The 22,643-nt window shown below is 46.2% G+C and overlaps 1 protein-coding gene across 2 annotated transcripts; it reads right to left on the reverse strand.

Moving 5' to 3' along the window:
- Window positions 1-12,848: 12,848 nt before the first annotated feature.
- LSM1 (LSM1 homolog, mRNA degradation associated) lies at window positions 12,849-22,535 on the reverse strand. Of its 2 annotated transcripts, XM_052661414.1 has the most exons (4): window positions 22,153-22,535; window positions 17,987-18,055; window positions 16,475-16,590; window positions 12,849-13,388 (listed from the first exon to the last, which is right to left on the reverse strand). In XM_052661414.1, exons 1-4 carry the CDS (start codon window positions 22,196-22,198, stop codon window positions 13,218-13,220), a joined length of 402 nt encoding a protein of 133 aa, XP_052517374.1. In that variant the 5' UTR covers window positions 22,199-22,535; the 3' UTR covers window positions 12,849-13,217. The 2 variants fall into 2 exon arrangements, 1 of the variants encoding a protein (XP_052517374.1); XR_008201472.1 differs by lacking the exons at window positions 16,475-16,590; window positions 17,987-18,055; window positions 22,153-22,535 and adding an exon at window positions 14,180-14,451 and having other exon boundaries at window positions 13,251-13,388.
- Window positions 22,536-22,643: the final 108 nt, after the last annotated feature.

The raw sequence follows: 22,643 nt of genomic DNA on the forward strand, positions 1-22,643 counted from the left end.
CTTACAGGGCACCTCCTGCAGCCCCCTGACACTCTGTGTTTAGCTGTTCAATTTTTTTTTTTTAATGGTCTTTGTTCATTTCTGTCATTCATTCTTGAAAGTGAAAGTGAAGTCGCTCAGTCGTGTCTGACTCTTTGGGACCCCATGGGCTGTAGCCCGCTAGTCTCCTCCATCCATCCATGGGATTTTCCAGGCAAGAATACTGGAGTGGGTTGCAATTTCCTTCTTCTCCAGAGGATCTTCCTGACCCAGGAACTGAACCCGGATCTCCCACGCTGCAGGCAGACTCTGTACCATCTGAGCCACCAGGGAAGCTATTCTTACACCTCTCATTAGTTGTTTAGTCGCTAAGTCGTGTCTGACTCTTTTCAACCTCTTGGACTGTAGCCCGCCAGGCTCCTCTGTCCATGAGATTTCCTAGGCAAGAACACTGAAGTGGGTTGCCATTTCCTTCTCCAGGGTATTTTTTTTTAATTAATTTAATTTTTGGCTGTTCTGGGTCTTCAGTCTTTATCTAGTTTCGGTGAGTGAGGGCTCCTCTCTAGTTGCAGCGTGCAGGCTTCTTATTCCGGTGGCTTTTCGTGTTGCAGAGCACAGGCGCTAGGCATGCGGGCTTCAGTAGTTGAGCTCAAGGGCTTGGTTGCTCCATGGCATGTGGAACTTTCCTGGACCAGGGATCAAACCTGTGTCCTCTATATTGGCAGGCCAGTTCTTAACCACTGGACCACCAGGGAAGCCCTTCAGTTCAGTTCAGTTCAGTCGCTCAGTCGTGTCCGACTCTTTGTGACCCCATGAATCACAGCACGCCAGGCCTCCCTGTCCATCACCATCTCCCAGAGTTCACTCAGACTCACGTCCATCGAGTCCGTGATGCCATCCAGCCATCTCATCCTCTGTCGTCCCCTTCTCCTCCTGCCCCCAATCCCTCCCAGCATCAGAGTCTTTTCCAATGAGTCAACTCTTTGCATGAGGTGGCCAAAGTACTGGAGTTTCAGCTTTAGCATCATTCCTTCCAAAGAAATCCCAGGGCTGATCTCCTTTAGAATGGATTGGTTGTATCTCCTTGCAGTCCAAGGGACTCTCAAGAGTCTTCTCCAACACCACAGTTCAAAAGCATCAATTCTTTGGCGCTCAGCTTTCTTCACAGTCCAACTCTCACATCCATACATGACCACAGGAAAAACCATAGCCTTGACTAGACGGACCTTAGTCAGCAAAGTAATGTCTCTGCTTTTGAATATGCTATCTAGGTTGGTCATAACTTTTCTTCCAAGGAGTAAGCGTCTTTTAATTTCGTGCGTGCAGTCACCATCTGCAGTGATTTTGGAGCCCCCCAAAATAAAGTCTGACACTGTTTCCACTGTTTCCCTGTCTATTTCCCATGAAGTGATGGGACCGGATGCCATGATCTTCGTTTTCTGAATGTTGAGCTTTAAGCCAACTTTTTCACTCTCCTCTTTCACTTTCATCAAGAGGCTTTTTAGTTCCTCTTCACTTTCTGCCATACGGGTGGTGTCATCTGCATATCTGAGGTTATTGATATTTCTCCCGGCAATCTTGATTCCAGCTTGTGTTTCTTCCAGTCCAGCGTTTCTCATGATGTACTCTGCATAGAAGTTAAATAAGCAGGGAGACAATATATAGCCTTGACGCACTCCTTTTCCTATTTGGAACCAGTCTGTTGTTCCATGTCCTTAGCTGTTCAATTATTGATTCATCCATTTACAGCAACAACTTTTACCAAAGCCCTGTGCAGAATCAGTTCCTTTCTCAGGGGTTAGTTCTGGAGCAGGACCAAAGGGGAGAGCTGGCAAGAGACACCAAGAAAGGGGGCCTGTGCTGGGCCCCCTTCCTTTCTCACACTTTCCTGAACAACCTAGGCTGACCAGGCTTTTCCATAGGGCCTGGCATGAGCTGAAAATTTTAAAAGACAGAGTGACAGGGTATTGGGGTGTTCAGCCCTCATCTTTACAGTTTGGAGGCCCTGAGCTCTGAACCAGGGCCTCATGAGACAGCCTAGCTTCTCCTCTGTAGTCCCTATGACCCAGGCCCAGTGAGGGAGATCTCATCTCAGCCTGCTTGCTGGTCTCTCAGGATATCTTTTCCCTTTAAGGTTGACCTTGAGGTTGCTTTTCAGCCAAATTCATTTGGCAAGAATGTTGGGGGTTGAGAGAATCACATTAGCATTGGCCTTCAAAATTACTGTGGATGATGACTACAGCCATGAAATTAAAAGATGCTTACTCCTTGGAAAGAAATCTATGAGAAACCTAGTGAAGTGAAAGTGAAGTCGCTCAGTCGTGTCTGACTCTTTGTGACCCCATGGACTGTAGCATATCAGGCTCCTCTGTCCATGAGATTTTCCAGGCAACAGGGCTGGAGTGGATTGCCATTTCCTTCTCCAGGGGATTTTCCTGACCCAGGAATCGAACCCGGGTCTCCCACGTTGCAGGCAGATGCTTTACCGTCTGAGCCACCAGGGAAGCAGCTTATTAAAAAGCAGAGATTTCACTTTGCAGACAAAGATCCATATAGTCAAAGCTATGGTTTTTCCAGTAGTCATGTATGGTTGTGAGAGTTGGACCATAAAAAAGGCTAAGCACTGAAGAATTGATGCTTTTGAACTGTGGTGTTGGAGAAGACTCTTGAGAGTCCCTTGGACTGCAAGGAAATCAAACCAGTCCATCCTAAAGGAAATCAGTCCTGAATATTCATTGGAAGGACTGATGCTGAAGCTGAAACTCCAATCCTTTGGCCACCTGATGTGAAGAGCTGACTCATTAGAAAAGACCCTGATGCTGGGAAAGATTGAAGGCAGGAGGAGAAGGAGACAACAGAGGATAAGATGGTTGGATGGCATCGCTGACTCAATGGACTTGAGTTTGAGCAAACTGGGAGATAGTGGAGGGCAGGGGAGCCAGGCGTGCTGCAGTCCATGGGTTTGCAAAGAGTCAGACAGGACTGAGAGACTTAACGCCATGGGCCTGCCCTCTTGGTGAGAGGGCTCTGTGTCACCACCGCCTGGAGGTGGAGGGAGGGCTTGGAAACCAGGGAAGCAGTAGGAGGCCGCTAACAGCTCTTGTGTCCGCTCACTCCAGAAAGGATGAAAGCGACAGGGCCTTCCCAGAGCCAGGCCAGGCGCCTGGTGCTCATGTGGCGCAGGCAAGTCTCACACCCTCCTTCAAGTCCTGCTGATGCAGTGGGGCATCCCTGAGAAGCCCCCTGGGTGGGCTCCGCTCTGAGCAGTGGCTGCCCAGAGCCCCTGGCCCACCCTCCATGGGCCCCCGGAGCCGGTCTGTGAGACTACCCAACCTCCCGGAACTGGCTTGCTCCCTACTGCCCGTCCCACTTAGAGCGGCCGTGAGGGCTCTGACGTGTGTGACTGCGAGTGCATGTTTGCTGTCTCTTGGGTGGGCCTGGCCCCCCCGCCCTCCCGGCGCTGAGGCTGCTTCCCCTTGTCTGTGGACGAGCAGCTGCAGGCCCCAGGGACACCTTGACTTAGGAAACCTGCCTGAGGGCCTTGCTTCCTGACCAGACAGAGTCACAGGCACCTGAGGGAGCCTTTTGTTTGTCTCCAGCCTGAGCTGGGGCGGAGAGAGGTCACGGGGAAAGGGAGCGGGCCAGACGCCCCAGGCTGCCTCTTTTCTCGCCCACGTGCACCCTAGTGCACATGTGCCTCTGGGAGGGGGGCGGGGAGAGGTTATTATAGGACAGATGGGCCAGATAATGCCCAAGGTCTCCCCATGGCTGTCTCGGGGAGAATTATGGCCACTGTGACGGGGAAGTGGTGGTGGGGGGAGACTGCAGGGTGGGGGCCCTAGCTGCTGCTGATGTCAGAGGCTGCCGTTGACTCTGGGGCATGGTTGGGGGCGGGGGCGGTGTGCTAATGACCTTCCCCAGGGCCAAGGTTCTCTCCCTCAGCCTTGCCTGGTTAACTCTCACGGTCCCTCCGAGCGGTAGAATGGGGAGAGATGTCTGGGAATTCTCTGTGGTTCTGGAAGCCGTTTCTGGCTTTGCTTGCAGATGAGCGCAGAGCCCCCCGCCCCACCACTGGAGGAGACCAGTGGGGGTGAGGGGTGTGCCACAGGCCAGGATGGAAGAGACAAGGCCCAGGCTGGATGGGGAGGCCCCGGGTTTGGAGGGTGGGCCCCTCGGGCTCGCTCACTCCCTCAAGAGTCCTCTACTGAGTGTCCAGTGGACTTCCCTGGTGACTCAGACGATGAAGCATCTGCCTACAATGTGGAAGACCCACATTCAATTCCTGGGTCAGGAAGATCTCCTGGAGAGGGAAATGGCAACGCACTCCAGTACTCTTGCCTGGGAAATCCCATGGATGGAGGAACCCGGTGGTAGGCTACAGTCCATGGGGTCGCAAAGAGTCGAAGACGACTGAGCGATGTCATTTCTTTCGTTCTTTCACTGAGTATCCACCATGAAGCTCTACAGTTTCAGGGGAAAATGAATGGTGTGGCCCCATATGGGAAGCAGTAGGGCAGAGGAGGAGGGGTGAGGTACACAGGAGAGGGAGGGGTGCTCCTGGGGGTAGTCACATTTGAACTGAGTGTGGAGAGTCAGGTCAGGAAGGAGTCAGCCAGGTGTGAGAGGGGCTGGGGTGGGGGGCAAGTATTCCAGGTAGAGCATCGGGGTTGGGGTGGGGGGCAGGGGGCAGGAAATCTGAGGGTGCTCAGCTGGGCCGTGTTTGTAGAGCGGGAAATGAAGGCTGAGACACAGGCGGAAGTCAGAGCAAGCTGGTGGGCCTGGGACAATTCCTCTGCAGGTTCCCAGGAGACAGAGGCCAAGAGTTGAAGAGGGGAAAACTGGGCTTGTCTGGGCCCAGCCCCGAGGAGGTGAGTGCTGAGCATCACCTTGGGTATGTGGGAAAGCTATGTGCTGGAGGACAGACAGACAGACTTCCCAACCCCCTCCCAGCACAAAACTTTATGCCTGGGAGCCCCTGCTTCTTCAAGCTGAATTTCCTTATCTGTATAATCAGGGAATATTTTCTTTTTCTTTGTGTAATCCTCTCGTGGCAGTTATGAGGCTTAAATCAGGTAACGATACATCTTAGCCAGTGTCTAGGCACTCTGGACTCCTGTCCCCCGCCCCCTGCTTCTCCTCCAGCCCAGCCCAGCGCCCTCCCAAGGTGCCCCCACGTTCGGGTCAGCTCACAGCACTGGACATCCCCTCACTCTACTCTTTAATTAGAATCCAATACCTTTGGGCTCCCTTGACAAACGTTTATCACAGTGTCAATAAGGCTATTACCCATTCTCCCCACCCATGTTTTTTTAAAGACTTTCTTAGGCACAGTTTTAGGTTCCCAGAGAAATTGAGAGGGGGAGACAGACTTCCCAGCATTCCTCTACCCCACACCTGTGGCTCCTCCCTTCTGTCCATGTCTGTAAACTCCATTAGGACCTGGAAATTTCATGAGGACTTGGATCCTTTTCAAGTTTTGGACTCCCCAGCACTTAGCACAGTGCTAGGCAACTGTGCTGTGGCTTCGACCCTATGGACTATAGCCCGTCAGGCTCTCCATCCATGGAGTTCTCCAGGCAAGAATACCAGAGTGGGTTGCCATTCCCTTCACCAGGGGATCTTCCTGATCCAGGGATCGAACCCGTGTCTCCTACATTGCAGACAGATTCTCTACTGTCTGATCCACTAGGAAAGTGATAGATAATTAAAAGATAGGAGCCTGCCACTCTGGAGATTCTCAATAAACGCTGACTTTCTTCCAGCTCTTCCATACTGTTTATAGGATACAAGCTTATTTACGATTGAAAGAAGGGCATGTTTTCCTCCAATGGGGCCAATTGTGAGAGGGCAGCAGAAAGTTATGGCAAGTTTAACTCGTGGGGTTGAGGTCATTTTGGGTCACCTCCCTACAGAGAACACTTGATGTAATTCAGCATTTCCTTCCTCAGTCTGAGTTGCTTGCCATTGTGTAATTCTTACTTGTACAAAGGAGACTAAGCCTAAGTTCACCGAGGATGTGGAGTCCCTCCAATGAGTCTGGCTTGGTGCTGGGGACTCAGTAGATTATAATGGTTGATGTGGAAGTCCTGGGCCAGGGTTTGTTCTAAGCCAGTGGTCCCCAGCATTTCTGACACCAGGGACCCATTTCATGGAAGACAATTTTTCCACAAACCAGGCCTAGGGGTGTAGTTTTGGGATGATTCAAGCATATTATGTTTATCATGCTGCTACTGATCTGATAGGCGGCTGAGCTCAGGCGGTAACGCAAGCGATTGGGAATGGCAGTGGCCTTAAATACAGATGAAGCTTCGCTGGTTTGGCCACCACTCACCTCCTGCTGTGTGGTCTGGTTCCTAACAGGCCGAGGATGGGTACTTGACCATGACCCTGGGGTTGGGGACCTCTGTCCTAAGCTCTTCACATATAGTCACTCAGTCCTTACAACAACCAGCCAAACTAGTTGGCACTATTAGGATCCTTGTTTGATTTATTTATTTACCATGTGTGTGCACGGCTTACGGGATATTAGTTCCCTGACCAGGGGTCAAACCCTTGGCAGTGAAAGTGCCGAGTTCTCACCGCTGGACTACCAGGGAATGCCTGGGATCCCTGTTTAATAGACAGGAAATGGGAGGTCTTGAGAGGTGCCGCTGGATCAAGTTCAAGAGCGTTCCGAAGTAAAGACACCAGCATGCACAATCTGCTCTCCACCTTTTTTTCAGAAGTGAAGATTTACAATGTTAGTTTCTGCTGTACAGCAAAGTGAATCACTTATACATATGTTGCTGTTGCTCAGTTGCCCAGTCGTGCCGGGCTCTTTGTGACCACATTCTTTTCCATTATGGTTTATTGCAGGGTAGTGGACATGGTTCCCTGGACTGTACTGCAGGACCTTGCTGTCTATCCATTCTTTATCTAACAGTTTGCATCTGTCTATCTCCAGCATCCCACCCCTCCCTCCCCCTCCCCCTTGGGAACTGCAGATCTGTTCTGTGAGTCTGTTGTTTCTCTTTTGGAGATAAGTTCATTTGTGCCATATTTTAGATTCCATGAATGAGTGCCATGATGAGATACTTGTCTCTGTGACTCGCTTCACTCTGATAATTGCTGGGTCCATCTGTGTAGTCGTGAACTGCACTAATTCTTACGGCTGTGTGCTCTTTACAAAACTTGCAAATTCATCTCTCTGAAAAGCGGGGCCCATATTTGCCGCTTACACCTGACAGATCTCAGGGTGTTGAGCGGTGCGCTCGGTTATCCCCTTACACTGGTTACTCTTGTTTTCTTCTTCCTGTCCCCAGCAAGTAAGCCAGGGACACTTGGCAGGGGCTGCAGTTAAAGCTATCTTGGCAATAGCCTAAACCAGAAGAGCCAACTGAAGGCAGGTGGGCTGAGTTTAACCTTCCAGATATTTGACCTACACACCATTTTTAGGGGTCGTGGTGGAGAAGGCAATGGCACCCCACTCCAGTACTCTTGCCTGGAAGATCCCATGGATGGAGGAGCCTGGAAGGCTGCAGTCCATGGGGTCGCTGAGGGGTCAGACACGACTGAGTGACTTCAATTTTACTTTTCACTTTCACTCTTCACTTTCATGCATTGGAGAAGGAAATGGCAACCCACTCCAGTGTTCTTGCCTGGAGAATCCCAGGGACGGGGGAGCCTGGTGGGCTGCCGTCTATGGGGTCACACAGAGTTGGACACGACTGAAGCGACTTAGCAGCAGTAGGAGCAGGGGTCGTGGTTGTGTAACTATATGCAGTAGTTAAAACTCACGGAATTGTATGCTAAGAGTGAAGTTTACTGTATGCAAACTTATTCGTCGGTAAAACTGGGTCTTCGAGATGAATTCCCAGGCAGTTGGGGTTTCTGACTTGGGATATGGCCAGCACTGGGCCTTCTCTTTTTGCTGTCCTAACTGCTGGTGGGCTGGTGCCCTGACATCACTCAGTTCCTCATGTTTCTGGAGCACTTGAGGGCTTTTTGTAGCCCAGGGTCTAGCCAAGTGGCTCGAGTGGAGTTACAGAAATCTTTTTTTACTCCTTTTGTAAAAAAAAAAAAACAAGGAGAATGATAGAAACTAGGAAGCTGGGAAGTGGGGTAAAGAGAGGCAAACCAGTGAAGTGAGAAGAAAAGGGCTTGATTTCATTCTCTGCTCCCACATAGGTCTGGCAGAGCCAGAGTCGACAGGTAGAGAAGTGCTAAGCAGGGTGGACTGATCCAGGCCTTTAGTACAGACAGAAATGTGCCGCTTTCTTCGGTTGGTTTCCTAAATCTTTCAGGCTAGAAGATCTTGGGTCACTCAGCTACAAAAATTGCTTGGTTGGGAACAGCAAGCACACTTAAAGCTGTCTCCTGCTTTCCTTATTTGCGGGACTCCAAGGGGGTAATTGCAAAGAAATAGAGGAAAACAACAGAATGGGAAAGACTAGAGATCTCTTCAAGAAAATTAGAGACACCAAGGGAACATTTCATGCAAAGATGGGCTCGATAAAGGACAGAAATGGTATGGACCTAACAGAAGCAGAAGATATTAAGAAGAGGTGGCAAGAATACACAGAAGAACTGTACAAAAAAGATCTTCACGAACAAGATAATCACGATGGTGTGATCACTCACCTAGAGCCAGACATCCTGGAATGTGAAGTCAAGTGGGCCTTAGAAAGCATCCCTACGAACAAAGCTAGTGGAGATGGAATTCCAGTAGAGCTGTTTCAAATCCTGAAAGATGATGCTGTGAAAGTGCTGCACTCAATATGCCAGCAAATTTGGAAAATAGCAGTGGCCACAGGACTGGAGAAGGTCAGTTTTCATTTCAATCCCAAAGAAAGGCAATGCCAAAGAATGCTCAAACTACCGCACATTTGCACTCATCTCATACGCTAGTAAAGTAATGCCCCAAATTCTCCAAGCCAGGCTTCAGCAATACGTGAACCGTGAACTTCCAGATGTTCAAGCTGGTTTTAGAAAAGGCAGAGGAAACAGAGATCAAATTGCCAACATTCGCTGGATCATCAAAAAAGCAAGAGAGTTCCAGAAAAACATCTATTTCTGCTTTATTGACTATGCCAAAGCCTTTGCCTGTATGGATCACAATAAACTGGAAAATTGTTAAACATATGGGAATACCAGACCACCTGACCTGCCTCTTGAGAAATCTGTATGCAGGTCAGGAAGCAACAGTTGGAACTAGACATGGAACAACAGACTGGTTCCAAATAGGAAAAGGAGTACATCAAGGCTGTATATTGTCACCTTGCTTATTTAACTTCTGTGCAGAGTACATCAGGAGAAACACTGGGCTGGAAGAAGCACAAGCTGGAATCAAGACTGCCGGGAGAAATATCAATAACCTCAGATATGCAGATGACACCACCCTTATGGCAGAAAGTGAAGAGGAACTAAAAAGCCTCTTGATGAAAGTAGAGAGTGAAAAAGTTGGCTTAAAGCTCAACATTCAGAAAACGAAGATCATGGCATCTGGGCCCATCACTTCGTGGCAAATAGATGGGGAAACAGTGGAAACAGTGTCAGACTTCATTTTTGGGGGCTCCAAAATCACTGCAGGTGGTGACTGCAGCCATGAAATTAAAAGACGCTTACTCCTTGGAAGAAAAGTTATGACCAACCTAGATAGCATATTGAAAAGCGGAGACATTACTTTGCCAACAAAGCTACGTCTATTCAAGGCTATGGTTTTTCCAGTAGTCATGTATGGATGTGAGAGTTGGACTGTGAAGAAAGCTGAGTGCCGAAGAATTGATGCTTTTGAACTGTGGTGTTGAAGAAGACTTTTGAGAGTCCCTTGGACTGCAAGGGATCCCACCGGTCCATTCTGAAGGAGATCAGTCCTGGGATTTCTTTGGTAGGAATGATGCTGAAGCCGAAACCAGTACTTTGGCTACCTCATGCGAAGAGTTGACTCATTGGAAGACTCTGATGCTGGGAGGGATTGGGGGCAGGAGGAGAAGGGGATGACAGAGGATGAGATGGCTAGATGGCATCACGGACTCGATGGACGTTGAGTCTGAATGAACTCCGGGAGATGGTGATGGACAGGGAGGCCTGGCGTGCTGCGATTCATGGGGTCGCAAGGAGTCGGACACGACTGAGTGACTGAACTGAACTGAACTGAAAGGGGTAATATGGGCTTCCCTTGTGGCTCAGCTGGATAAGAATCCACCTGCAATGTGGGAGACCTGGGTTGTATTCCTGGGTTGGGAAGATCCCCTGGAGAAGGGAAAGGCTACCCAGTCCAGTATTCTGGCCTGAAGAATTCCACGGACTGTATAGTCCATGGGGTCACAAAGAGTCAGACACGACTGAGCAACTTTCACTTCATAAAAGGGTAATATGCGAGGCAGGGGTGCAGCCCTGCAGGCGGGAGGAAAACAGACAGAAGAAAGACATCTGTTGCTTCCAGCAACCCTGACAAGTCCTCCCCTGCCCCGGCCCCATTTCCCTGGGATGCTCTTCCAGGCATTTTCACACCAATCATCTCCCAACTGTTCACTCCTGGAGGGCCGTAGTCTCCAGTGGGGGCAGTAAGAAATCATCTCCATATTCAGTGTATTCACTCCTGGTAGTTCTCTGGTCTCTAAAGTAATCTTAGTAACCAGCCTGAATCCATCGCATGCCCCATCCATCCATCATTTATCCATCCTTCCTTCACCTCCACAGAGATGTACTGAGACTTGATATGTGCCTGACATCGTTCTCCATGTGCAATCACAGGAGTGAATACGACAAAAATCCTGCCTTAAGGATTTACACTCGTCAGGGGAGTGAAATTAATGTTCGACTGCAATAACTGCTCTGGTGAAAGACAAAGCTGCAAAGGATATATTTGGGGATGGTGCTGCTATTTAAAATGGGTCTTCTGGGAAGGATTTTCTTGTAGCTGTCTGAGGCAAGTATGTTGTAAACAAGAGAACAGGAAATTCTGGCCCCATCCAGGGCTTGCTCCACCTGCTCTACTGTCTGTCTCTCAGCCTGACCTGTCCCTTGTACTCCTGTGAGCAAAACTGAGGCCACTCTCCAGCCATCACATCCGGGTACCCCTGCAGTTTACGCTGACGTGGCGTCCATACCAGATGGTATGAGAGTATCTGGTTCTGCTGAGTACCCAGGGCCTTCTGGGACTTTAGCCGAGTAGGGGAGAACAGATATTGTGGTTTAAATTTAGCTGACAGAATGCAATGAAAGGTCAAGTGCCAAGGAAGGGGGAAAAGAACAGCTGGGAGGGTGAGAGAGAGGCTGCTGCACCCAGTTACATCAGAATGAAGATGAATAATTTCAGATAATTTCGGTATCTGCAAAAAGCCTGGACTGGCAGAGCTGAGGCGGATCCCTGCACTGAGGGGCAGGAAGATGAAAGGGAGGGAGCAGGGAGCCTCGTCTTGTTCCATCCTTCAGCTCTAGCCTGTGCGACAATGGTCTAAAGGGCAGTACCTTACCGTATGTGATGACTGAAACCCAGCCATGGCTTGAAAATTCCTGACCTACTATGGGAATTGTCTTCTCCTGAACAGAAGAATAAATCCTAAGTCTTATGATTGCATGTGGAATTGTCTGAGTGAGGTCAAAAAGACAAAAGATTACAGTGAACTTGAATCTCTTGAAGGTGTTGGATATTCTGAAATGGTGGTGCTCAAAACCAACACATTCTGCTCTCAAAATCTTCTTGTAGTGAAAGTTAACCACATCTTCCACAGTTGGTGATGGGCTTTTCCCCTTCATGTGGGAATAAGAAATAAAGGCTATTCAGCGGTAAGGTTAGAGGTGAAACACACAAGATAAATCAAAGTGCAACTTTTCCCGTATTACCTCCTTTGAAACCAAGCCAGTGATGAATAGCTGAGGTCAAATGGTTTATCTGCAAACCCCTGAGCTCATAAAATGTGAAGTATATTGAACACTATAAAGTAACTCAAAGATAAGAATTGGATTTAAGTATCTTCTCTGCAAATGATGTCTCTGCTCAAGACTATAAGTATCTGGAATAATTTTACAGTTAAAACAGAGTCAAGGAGGAAGACTGACTTGCTTGAACCCAAGTGCCAGAGAGGAGTCTGGGTTTTAACCCGTTTGTCTCCCAGTTCCAAGTTCACTGTCCAATACCCAACACTGAACTCCTGGAAAGTACAGCCTCTTACGTGATCGACATCACACCAGAAAGGTGGCATCACCGGGGGTTGGCAGCCAAGACATGTGGGTGGAGAAGAACCTAGATCTATCAGTCAGTCACTGAAACACCGTTTTATCTGTGCTTATTTTTGATGACACCATAAGATGCTCAAGACTCAAGCCAAATGACCAGAAAAACCTCATGAGATTAACAGAGCATTTAGGGAAGTTGTCATGCGGGTCTCATGGGCACACAGCTGGTGATGCAGCTGCTACCACTCCTGCTTCTCAAACGCCAGCTTCTGTTGTAACCAAGAACTGTGACACCTCACTGAAAGAGCCCTCCTCAAGCCTGAACATTTTTTGTTGTTAGGGGAAAAAAATAAAAGACGAGGGGACAAGGGAGGACCTGCAGGGTATTTAGTATGAGAATACTCCTTTGTAAGTGACTTCCCTCATGGTCCAGTGGCTGAGACTCCACTCACACTGCACGGGCCCCAGTTCCATCCCTGGTCAGGGAACTAGATCCCGTGTGCCACAGCTAAGAGTTCACAGGCCTTGGCTACAGGTCCCACGTGCAGCAACGAAGACCTGGCACAGCCAAATAAATGAACTAAAACAAGAGTAGGCTGGAATTGTGACAGAAGGGAAATTCCACGTGTGTGTGGACTGCTTATACCTCTTGGAGGAGAAATTAAATGATGTCCAGTCACTGAAGGCAACTCAAACTTGAGAAATAACACTGCAATTTTGAGATTCGAGTTTTATTTACAAGTAAATGAAGACTGTCCCCTGTAGCCACTCATTTGGGGTGAGAAGAGCAATGTAAAGAAGTAGCTGCTGGCTCCACAGTGATGAGTGAGAGGAGTCCATGCCACTGTTTCTTTAAACGATGATTCTGTAATTAAAATGAAAAAAAAAAAAAAAAAAGACACACACGCAGAACACAACACATGATTTCTTCATGTTGCACCTGTGAAAGAATTCAAAACAAAAATGACTTTTCAAAACTCTATAATAGAGTCTCTCATCACATGTGTGAGGTGACCAGGCTGTCACTTCGTTTAGTGACAGCCCTGCTCCTCAAGAGCGACAGTCTCTGAGCAGAAGACTTAATACTCATCGAGAGTATCTGCCCGAGGGATGGACAGGCCTCGGTCCTTCAGGGCCTGGACTTTCAGCTTCTCGGCTTCCAGCTTGGTCTGCTGTTCCACCCTCTGTTCTTCTAAGATTTCCTCAATAGACACTTGCTGGAGAGGTGTGTCACTCTCCTTTTCTAAGTCCTACAAAACAAGTAGGTTTGGGAAACTTTACCTCATGACCAAGAATAGAAAACATCACAGATACAAAGGCAAACGGATTCCTGTATCAGGCTTGAATTATTTTACGAACTTGTCCCAGGGCACAAACACCCTATGGACAGATAACACTTTACAAAGAAATGGCTGGCAATGCTCCTAAAGAACACTCAGATGTGGTTTAACAAGAATCAGTATCAGTGTGCATAACAAAGCTTTAGTCTGTGCAAAGTAAAGTCCTACATAAGTTAAGAACTACTTTTCTTACAGCTATTTCCCCAACCCCAGGGAATCCAAGAGAGAAATCACCAAGGTCAAGGTAGCTTAAAATAAATTTTGTATTTATACACAAAGTCAGCCTAATTTCTGGGGCTTTTTTTTGCTAAAAAGTAGAAAACATTGATTCAAAGTAGCACCCCTGACCCCCAGCCCCCAAGCCAAAGGCAATCAACTGGCCCTCTGTTAACACAGGACTTCTTTCTCCCCCATGGCAACTAGTCTTCTGGAGAAAACCTCAGCAAACCAGTTGGGTTAGTAAACCATTTTGGCCCCAACATTCATTCTTTGCAAATATTGGCTACATTTCCCATTTAATATGGTAAAATATGCTAATATTTTATTTTTGAACAGCTTAAACATCTGATAACCAACTTGATAATGCAGAACTTTGCTATAAAATTATCTATTTACTGACTGTTTCTTCTCCTTAAGAAGTTTATCTAGGTATCACTTGGTGTTTCTGTAACATGGAAAGCCTCTACGGACAGGGTACTCACATTTCTCATCCTCCTCTGACTTTTACTTACAAAATCTGGGAAGGCATCAACGCAAACGCCACCTCTCTGGGAAGGCATCAGCGCAAACGCCACCTCTCCAGACGTTCCAGCCTACCGCTAGATGCTCATCTACAGAGGCGGCCAAGGCCTTGGAAGCCACAGCAGTGACACCGCAGATGGAGGACTCTCCCAGAGCGAAAGCCACATAAATTCCATAAGCAAGGCCTGCCCTCAAAAGTTAGCTGCATCCAGCAAAATATATATTATCAAGCGTGATCTTCCCTCACAGCCCATGGGCGGCAGAAGGGAAGACAATGTTCTTGGCTCAGTGTCCTACCTCCTGGACTTTCCAATGTTATGCGCTGAGCTATTCGTGTGGTTATGGCAATGCTGTTTCCCAACAATCAGCTTATTACTTAAGGCCCCGTGTCTCATTATCCTTGAGGTAGAAGCCAGGGACTTCACAAACAACTGCGCGTCTACAGAATGCAAGTGGCTTCTAGTTTTGCGTTTTCCTAGAATTGGTACACAACATCTTCAAACAGACCATAGATTCATAGAACTGTGGAAGCAGTCCCGAACCGTATTTCTTTAGTAATACCACTATAAAAAATTCTGCAGAATCTGAACTGTTAACATACCAAAAAAAGAGTACTCTTCTCCACGAAAGGGCTCCCAGGGAACAATGACACTTCAAGAATAAACACAAATTCTTGTCTTCCCATACATCTACATAGCGCCGTGTCTGTGCCAATGTAACTGGCACAGAAAGTGTATCTGTGCTGTTTTCTTCTCTTCAATTGAAGCAGTGTGTGTGGTCTTGTGACTTAAACCTTTCCCCTGATAGCAAAGTAATACATTTCCTCTCTAAAAGTTAAATTCAGAAAAGTAAAAAAGGGGGAAAAAATAATCACCCACCATCCTACCATCCAGAGATTGGCCAGTCCCTCTGAATATACAGTCAGATGACAATCCCAACCCCCACATCCCAGGATACCATGGTGCTTTACATCAACCACAAAAATACTTTTAAAACTTCAAAGTTACTTCATATATTTCATAGCAATTCTTGGATAGCATTGATTAGTTTTTTCTATCTACTTCCAACATGAACAAACACGACCCTGGCAGAATTACCTCCTTACTTTCGCGAATGGTGTATAGTTAAAACCTGCTACGAAAACAAAACAACAACAACAGAAAAAGCAGCTACAGACTGAGCCACTTCTCTCCAGACTTCTGTAAACCTGACTCAGCATGTGGCTAGGGATTGTGAAATGCTACTGAAAACTTTTAAGATAAAATCAAGGTTTGATTTTCCTGGAAAACGCAATAATCAGAAGCACCAGGATCAAGTCAAAGGTATTAAATAAAGCATTTTTTAAGTAAATGTTTCATGTAAACTGTAAAATCAAGTTTTATCTTCTTTAAAAATGTCAGAGTAGTTCTAATATATATTTTGGAGGAGTAGTTTTCTAATGGTTCACACACATACACACTCACACCTACAGAAACACCACTTGAGAGGATTTAACTTTTCACTTGCCAGCTGGCTTTCCTGACAGGTAACAGGAACCTCCTCCTTGACTGGGAGCCAAGAAGCCAAGTGAGGTTGAGTCCATTCTCAGAAAATGAAGAAAGGCTTCTGTTGCAGTCACTCTTTCCCCCTGCCCCCTTTAAAAACACAGATATCACATGTACATGCCATGTGCCTTTCCCCCAAACCCAACTACCTTTATGCCACGAAAGACCACTGTAACCAACTGTTTAAATGACTACAAAATATTCCAGTGTTAGTAAGCCATATTTCATTGGACTATTCTTCTCTCGTTGGGTATCAGGCTTCAATTTTCTATTAAAGATACAAGAGTAATCTGCTAATGAACACATTTGTGTGGGACAGTGTTTTATATATATAATGGCTGCACCACTCAGCTCCTGGGATCTTGGTTCCAGGGGCTGAACCCAGGCCTCTGCGGTGAGAGTGTGGAGTCCCAACCAGTGGACTGCCAAAAAACTCCCATGTAGGACAGTATTTTTTATGATATCAGGTAAAAATCAATGATATTTTACTGCTAATGGGATCAAAATCTTTAATATGCCAGAAGGCACTGAAACCAAGTTGACTGTCCTCTGAAGCTCTCCTTTTACAATATCCCCTTCTTAAGCTAATTTGGTGGTTTCCTGTGAGAAGCTGGGTGGAGGTGGAAAACATTTTTCCCTTCTTGAAAAGACAAAAAGAAACCTAACTGGATGATTATCAAGAGCCGTAGCAGCTTAACAGTTTTCACTTACTATTTCTCCTAGCAGGACCACATTTTCTCCTCTGACCACAAAAATCCCTCGAGGAATATCACCGTATTTTTTGCCCACATGAATACGCTCCACAGTCTGATGTAGCACTAAGTTAGCTATAAGTGTACAGGGAAGAAACAAAGACATTTAGTTCAAATTACTTTACAGGTAAAGGTCCATAACTCAATCAGATATCTTGAGTAGAAACGATTAGCTGAACATGATTTTCAAACTTTCTAATTCTGGAAAATGCTAAAATTTCAAACAATCTCATCCTATTTCATTCAGACACACCACTTGGAGATTTTTAAACAACTGCAAATAGAGTACTTGGGATTATGTTGCATTAATACAAGGATGGTGGAAATAAATGAAGAAAATTAAATTTCTTATGAGTTAACTGCTGATATCAACATGACTATAAGAATATGATACGGCACTTGGAAAACTCTAAAGTCCAAACAACTGCAGAAATTATCTTTTTTTCTCTTTTAGAAGGAAACATTTTTCCTACTTTGTGTAGGTATGTGTGTGTGATGATTTACCAAAGATTTACCTTTGTTTCAGTACAGATGATTCATTTAATCCAATGTAGGTATTCATGGATTATGATACAACAGTAATCTGTTTTTTTCTCTTTTGTCAGATGACTATAATTTGGTAATCTGAGAGTAACATTAGTATTCACTACTTTCCCCTCACGTAGTTTGATGAATTTGACTTAAGGTTTAGAACCACAATCTGTGCAGAATAATTACTTTTCTTCTTTCAGTTGGTACTGCTGTCGTCTTTGAAGAAACACAGTACTATCATCTGCGATTCTTATAAGTATTTCGATTATGTTGTTCTTCCTTAGGCCCAAAGCCACTGACCTAGCTGATGGCCAGCAAATGTTGACATGAACTGGAAGTTCCTCAAGACAGGAGCAAATGTAAGGTCTCTTTAGAAAAACGTAAGAGACAGAATCAAGATTAAGACCTTGAGTCTGATGTATCCTAAAGTAAAAAATCCTGAGCTTAATGTTGGGGGGTCCCTAAAAAGCTTCAGGAAAGGCCTCTGACCCACTTTTCATTGGACAGGGAGGGATTACCTTCAGGGCAGGAACTGCTTTGAAGAGTAGTCGCACCCAAGCCAATGTACAAATGAGCAGCCTTTTCAGTGGACTGAGTGTATTTCTATCATCTGGCTCCCTCTAATGGGGAAAATAAAAAACAGTCCAAAACACTGTAACGACATGTTCTAATAGTGAAAACCAGTTTTAGAAATAAAATATAAGCTTGTAAACACAAGCTTTCAAACCACCTAATTGTAATTTCGAAAACAATGATGTAGTGACTTAAAACAGTATTTCATCATGCCAGGTACATGAAAAAAGTTGCAGATAAATAAACTTCAATACGAAACAACATAAAAATACAGTGGGCAGCTCTTATCACCCAGAGTATGGGATGATAAAAGCCACCATGGCTCTTATCACCACGGACTCATGATAAGCCCATGAGTAATACATACCAAATTGATCAATGCTTCTCAAAAAGCCTATGAGTGTCCTTCCATCTCGAAGCAGGACCAAGTGCTTTTCTGGGGAGAGGAAAAGAGATCTTTAAAAAATGAACCGTTAGCTTCAGCGAGTTTACAGGGAAACAAAGACAGAGTTAATAGCAGATTAAGCTTTAGCATCTCCTCTTATAGAGCATTTAACACATTTAACGCAGAGTTCACTGAGAAACTAGAGGGATGACCAAGGCAGCTGGGGATTAGTTTAGATGAGAAGATGGGTGGTGAAAAGAATCTAAGAGGGGCAGCAGAGCGGGGACGTACTCGGCACACAGTCAGGGGGCCCAATGGACTGGCTCCAGATGCCAGCGCTCAACAGTTAAACCCTGTCAGCATCATGTCAGTTTCTATACCTGCCAATTTGGACACTTGCTCTAGATGGTCTTTATGATCTTCATTTTCCAAAATTATTTTCTCCTCAACTTAGAGTTTCTATTTCACACTTTGGAATCAGAGATGGTTTTAAATAAAAACAGTACCAAAGACATGTAAAATGAGGATGCTGAGAATAAAACCAGAGCAAAAATTCAACAGAATGCATTGAGGGCTATGTGCTGTTCTGGGGCCATTGATATATAGTAGAGAATAAGACTCAGAGTCACCAACCTCATGAACTTATAAGCCTGGTGGAGAAAAGCAAACACATTTTAAAAAATGACCTATGGTGATTAGTCTAGCAGAATAAAAACAAGACAGCAGGATAATATAAGAAAGGGAGGGGAAGAAACTATAGAAGAGAGGGTGCTGGGGACTTCCCGGGTAGTCCAGGGGCTAAGACTCCACACTCCCAATGTAGGGGGCCCAGGGACAAGATCTCATACGCTACAACTAAGAGTGTGCATGCTGCGACTAAAGATACCATGTGCTGCAACTAAGACCCGGTGTAGCCGAGTAAATAAATAAACACAGGCGGAGGGAAAAAAAAGAAGGTGGCTAAGGAAAACCTCTCTGAAGAGGTGACTCTGAGCCGACACTGAGGAATGACAGTAAGCCAGTCACTAGAACAGCTAGCAGACTGAGCTACAAGGGAAGCCCAGCACAGCCAGCGAAAATCACTTATTCGTCTTTAATGCCATGCATAAAGTACTTTCTACATGCAGACCGTGGACCATAAAGGCTGAGCACCAAAGAACTGATGCAAGACTCTTAAGAGTCCCTTAGGCAGCAAGGAGATCAAACCAGTCAATCCTAAAGGAAATCAACCCTGAATATTCATCGGAAGGACTGATGCTGAAGCTCCGCTACTTTGGCCACCTGATGCAAAGAGCCGACTCAATGGAAAAGACCCTGATGCTGGGAAAGACTGAGGGCAATAGAAGAAGGGGGCAAGAGAGGATGAGATGGTTGGATGGCATCATCAACACAATGAACATGAGTTTGAGCAAACTCTGGGAGACAGTGAAAGACAGGGAAGCCTGGTGTGTTACAGTCCATGGGGTTGTAAAGAGTTGGACACCACTGAGCAACTGAACAACAAGATGCAGAACAGTGCAACAAGACAGTGATTCTTTCCTGAAGGAATTTATAGGCTTTTTTTTTTTTGCTATAATTAAGTACCACAAGAGGGCAAAACTTAATTACATGAGAGCGAAAGAAACTGTATCTAGCTGGAGATATCTGAGTTGGACTTTAAAGTGAAAGTGAAGTTGCTCAGTTGTGTCCGACTCTTGGCAACCCCACGGACTGTAGCCTACCAGGCTCCTCTGCCTATGGGATTTTCCAGGCAAGAGTACTGGAGTGGGTTGCCATTGCCTTCTCCAATGGACCTTAAAAGGTAGATAATTTTTGGCCATGGGAAGAGTGACAGGGACTGGGAAGGGGGAAATCTGTAATTTAGGCAGAAGAAAAGGGAGCTGTGTATCTGGATGCGTGGCTAAAAGTTGAGGGTGTGAAGGGAATAGGAGATGAAGTCAGAAAAGTGCTGGGAGCAGGCTGAGTTTGGATGTGCCTTCATGGGGAACAAGACAACTCTGAAGATTCAACTAGTAGAAAAAGAGAGAATGGTTTTGAGGCTATTACGAGAGTCTAAGACATGAAGAAGAGACCTGAAGCAGGGCAGAGATGGGACGGGAGAGGCTGAGAGGATCAAGACACTGCAGTTATAAGGGATGGAATTGGTCAACCAAGTGTGTTTGTATATGTGGATATGTGTGTGAGAGAGTGGGAAGCTGAAGAGATGGGTTAAAGATGATGCAGGAATTTTGAGTCATCTTGTCAGGGAGGACTATGTACCAAAAGTTAGGAGTGAAAGAAGCAAGATCCCATGGAAGGTGTTTTGCTGTTGTGATTCTCAAGTGGTATCAAGACACCTGTGCAGAAACGTCAGCTGGCAACTGGAGATGTAAGACTGGAAGGCCAAAGAGCAATTTTTGATATGCCCACAAAGAGGTGATATCATTATTAAAGTCCAGGAACTCTCCTAGAGATATAAAGAAAGCAGCAGCCAAAGATGGAACCTAGGAGTCCATTTATTTTAGGGAACAATAACTGTTGCAGAGATAAGAAAATCAAGGACCAGTGTTGGAAAAATCAAGAAAATGAAGAATCCTATGATGATGGCATCACAGTGCCAAAAAGGGGAAGGAATGCATTAGACAGATGTCTTTTAAGATTGCAGTTTCAGTAGTGTGTTGACAAAAAAATCTGACTGTAGGGTGAAAGAGGTGGTCTACTCCAGGTAGCCAGGAAATAGTTAAAATGGGAGATGATTTAAGAGGTTTGGGGGTACAGATGTGAAAAAAGGAATGGGAATTTGATGGTGAAATATAACTGAAAAAAAATATGACAGACAAGAACATACATGAGGGGGAGCAAGAAATATGAGAGAAAAAGGGTATTAATGGATTCCAGAAGCAGCTGGAAGGAAAAATAAGACACAGACTGAAAGGGAGGAATACTTCCAACTGAGATGACAGGATAGGTGAAAATACAGGAAGACTGAGGAGAGAGGAGGAAAGTGTGTGTGTGTGTTGCACTGAAGGCTGCATATGAAATGATTTGAAACCATTCAGTAAAGGAGGAGCTTGGAATCTGCAAAATGCGGTTAGAGACTTGAGAAAAACAATTATTTTTGTTAGAATGGCAGGATGTGCTAGGGATCTCAAATAACTCAGATACATAACTAGAGAGGTGAGGGCACCATCCTCAGACAACTAGAATTGAAGATTTCATTACATGTTACAGACAGGCCTGTACAGTGGTTATTCACACATGAATTTGATCCAAGCTACACTACATTCCCTTCAGTAGCAAAATCACTAATTTGGATCTAAAGAGTTATTTCAGAGGATAGGAAGAGGATTTCATCATAAATTCACTCTTTACATACACAGTAACTGCAGAAAATTGCTGAACTTGTTTGGAACTGTGTGGTAAATGTTTCACAGCAATTACAAGTTAATGAGACAGATCACACAATTGGCACAACTTTAAAAAGTGTTGTTTTAGGAGTAACTCACAGATGAGAGTTTGTAAAAACAAAAGACATCTGATACAACCGAGCTCTTCTTCAGGATAGTGACTTGGAATAAGGGAGGTCTTAACAGCAAGAGAAAACTAACAGAGGAAAAAAAGTAAATTTGAAGTGACTCAGTCTTTCTGGAAAAATCACTACCTAGCCTGAAAAGCTAAATACTCAAACGGTTAAAAGACTGCAAACGGCCACACAGTATAAACCCTACGTTTAGTGCTGATTAAGTCCAACTGCTGTTGTATTACTATTTTCGTTTCTGCAAGAACCCTTTCTCTGAGAATTCTCATTCATCCACCCAGTAACCACCTGGTACTTCGAAATACCACAGGTGGGAGACGATGGACCGGGGAAACGGTAACCTTCACATGTGAGCTTCAGCAGCCGCAACTCTGAAAAGCAGAAATGAATTCTACAGCTTGCCCGGGAGATCCGGTGGAAGATGCGAGAGGCGGGATACAGGCAGGAGGAGATAAAGTGGCAAACGGTGTGTCCCGTGACCCCCGCGAGGATGCCAACGCGGAAGTCCAGAACTGGACTAAATACACACCGCCCCCGGCCCGGACTCATTCTATCAGCTTCCTCCTTAAGAGGCACCCTCCTGGGAGGAAGGGTTTCACCCTAGACTTCACTGAGGAGATGAACTACTCACTGTCGATGTCCTCGATGAGGCTGGCGGTGCCAGGCATATAGTTCATTTTGAGTCGAGACAGAGCTGCAGCGTATAGCGGCGGTGGGCCAGCGCGTCCCACACCTCCTTCCTCCCACCGCGGTCGCCGCCTTTGCGGGACCGGGACAGGAACCGGACCCGGACCCGGACAAACGCCGCCGCCCCGGCTTTCAGTAGCCGGGGCCTGCCGGAAACGCCGCCATGTTACCCCACCCACTTCCGGCACCACGTGCCCGCCCTCAGGAAGAGGCGGGGCCGTTCGTGTGGTTTCCCCCGCCCCAGATACCCTTTACATATCCCTGACGAGAAGGGGAAGAGGAGTCTAGGCTGCACGGACAGTGCGGAGGTGCGTTCTCCCTTTTAAGGAACGCTCGTTCTCCTGCTTCTTAGACCCCAGAGTCACGGACAGCCGCCCTCGTCCTCTTAGGACGCGGAAGTGCAGGGGGGCGGGATCCTGCCTAGGATTGGCTGTT

Source organism: Budorcas taxicolor, chromosome 24, assembly GCF_023091745.1.
Source record: "Budorcas taxicolor isolate Tak-1 chromosome 24, Takin1.1, whole genome shotgun sequence".
Classification (NCBI taxonomy): Eukaryota; Metazoa; Chordata; class Mammalia; order Artiodactyla; family Bovidae; genus Budorcas; species Budorcas taxicolor.

What these genes read in the sequence shown, in the direction of transcription:
- LSM1 (XM_052661414.1), bottom strand. Translation starts at nt 22,198, where the DNA reads ATGAACTATATGCCTGGCACCGCCAGCCTCATCGAGGACATCGACA. An exon ending in CCTCATCGAGGACATCGACA is followed by an intron (nt 18,056 to 22,152) that starts GTGAGTAGTTCA and finishes TCCTCTCCCCAG; the next exon opens with AAAAGCACTTGGTCCTGCTT. An exon ending in TGGTCCTGCTAGGAGAAATA is followed by an intron (nt 13,389 to 16,474) that starts GTAAGTGAAAAC and finishes CTTGTTTTGTAG; the next exon opens with GACTTAGAAAAGGAGAGTGA.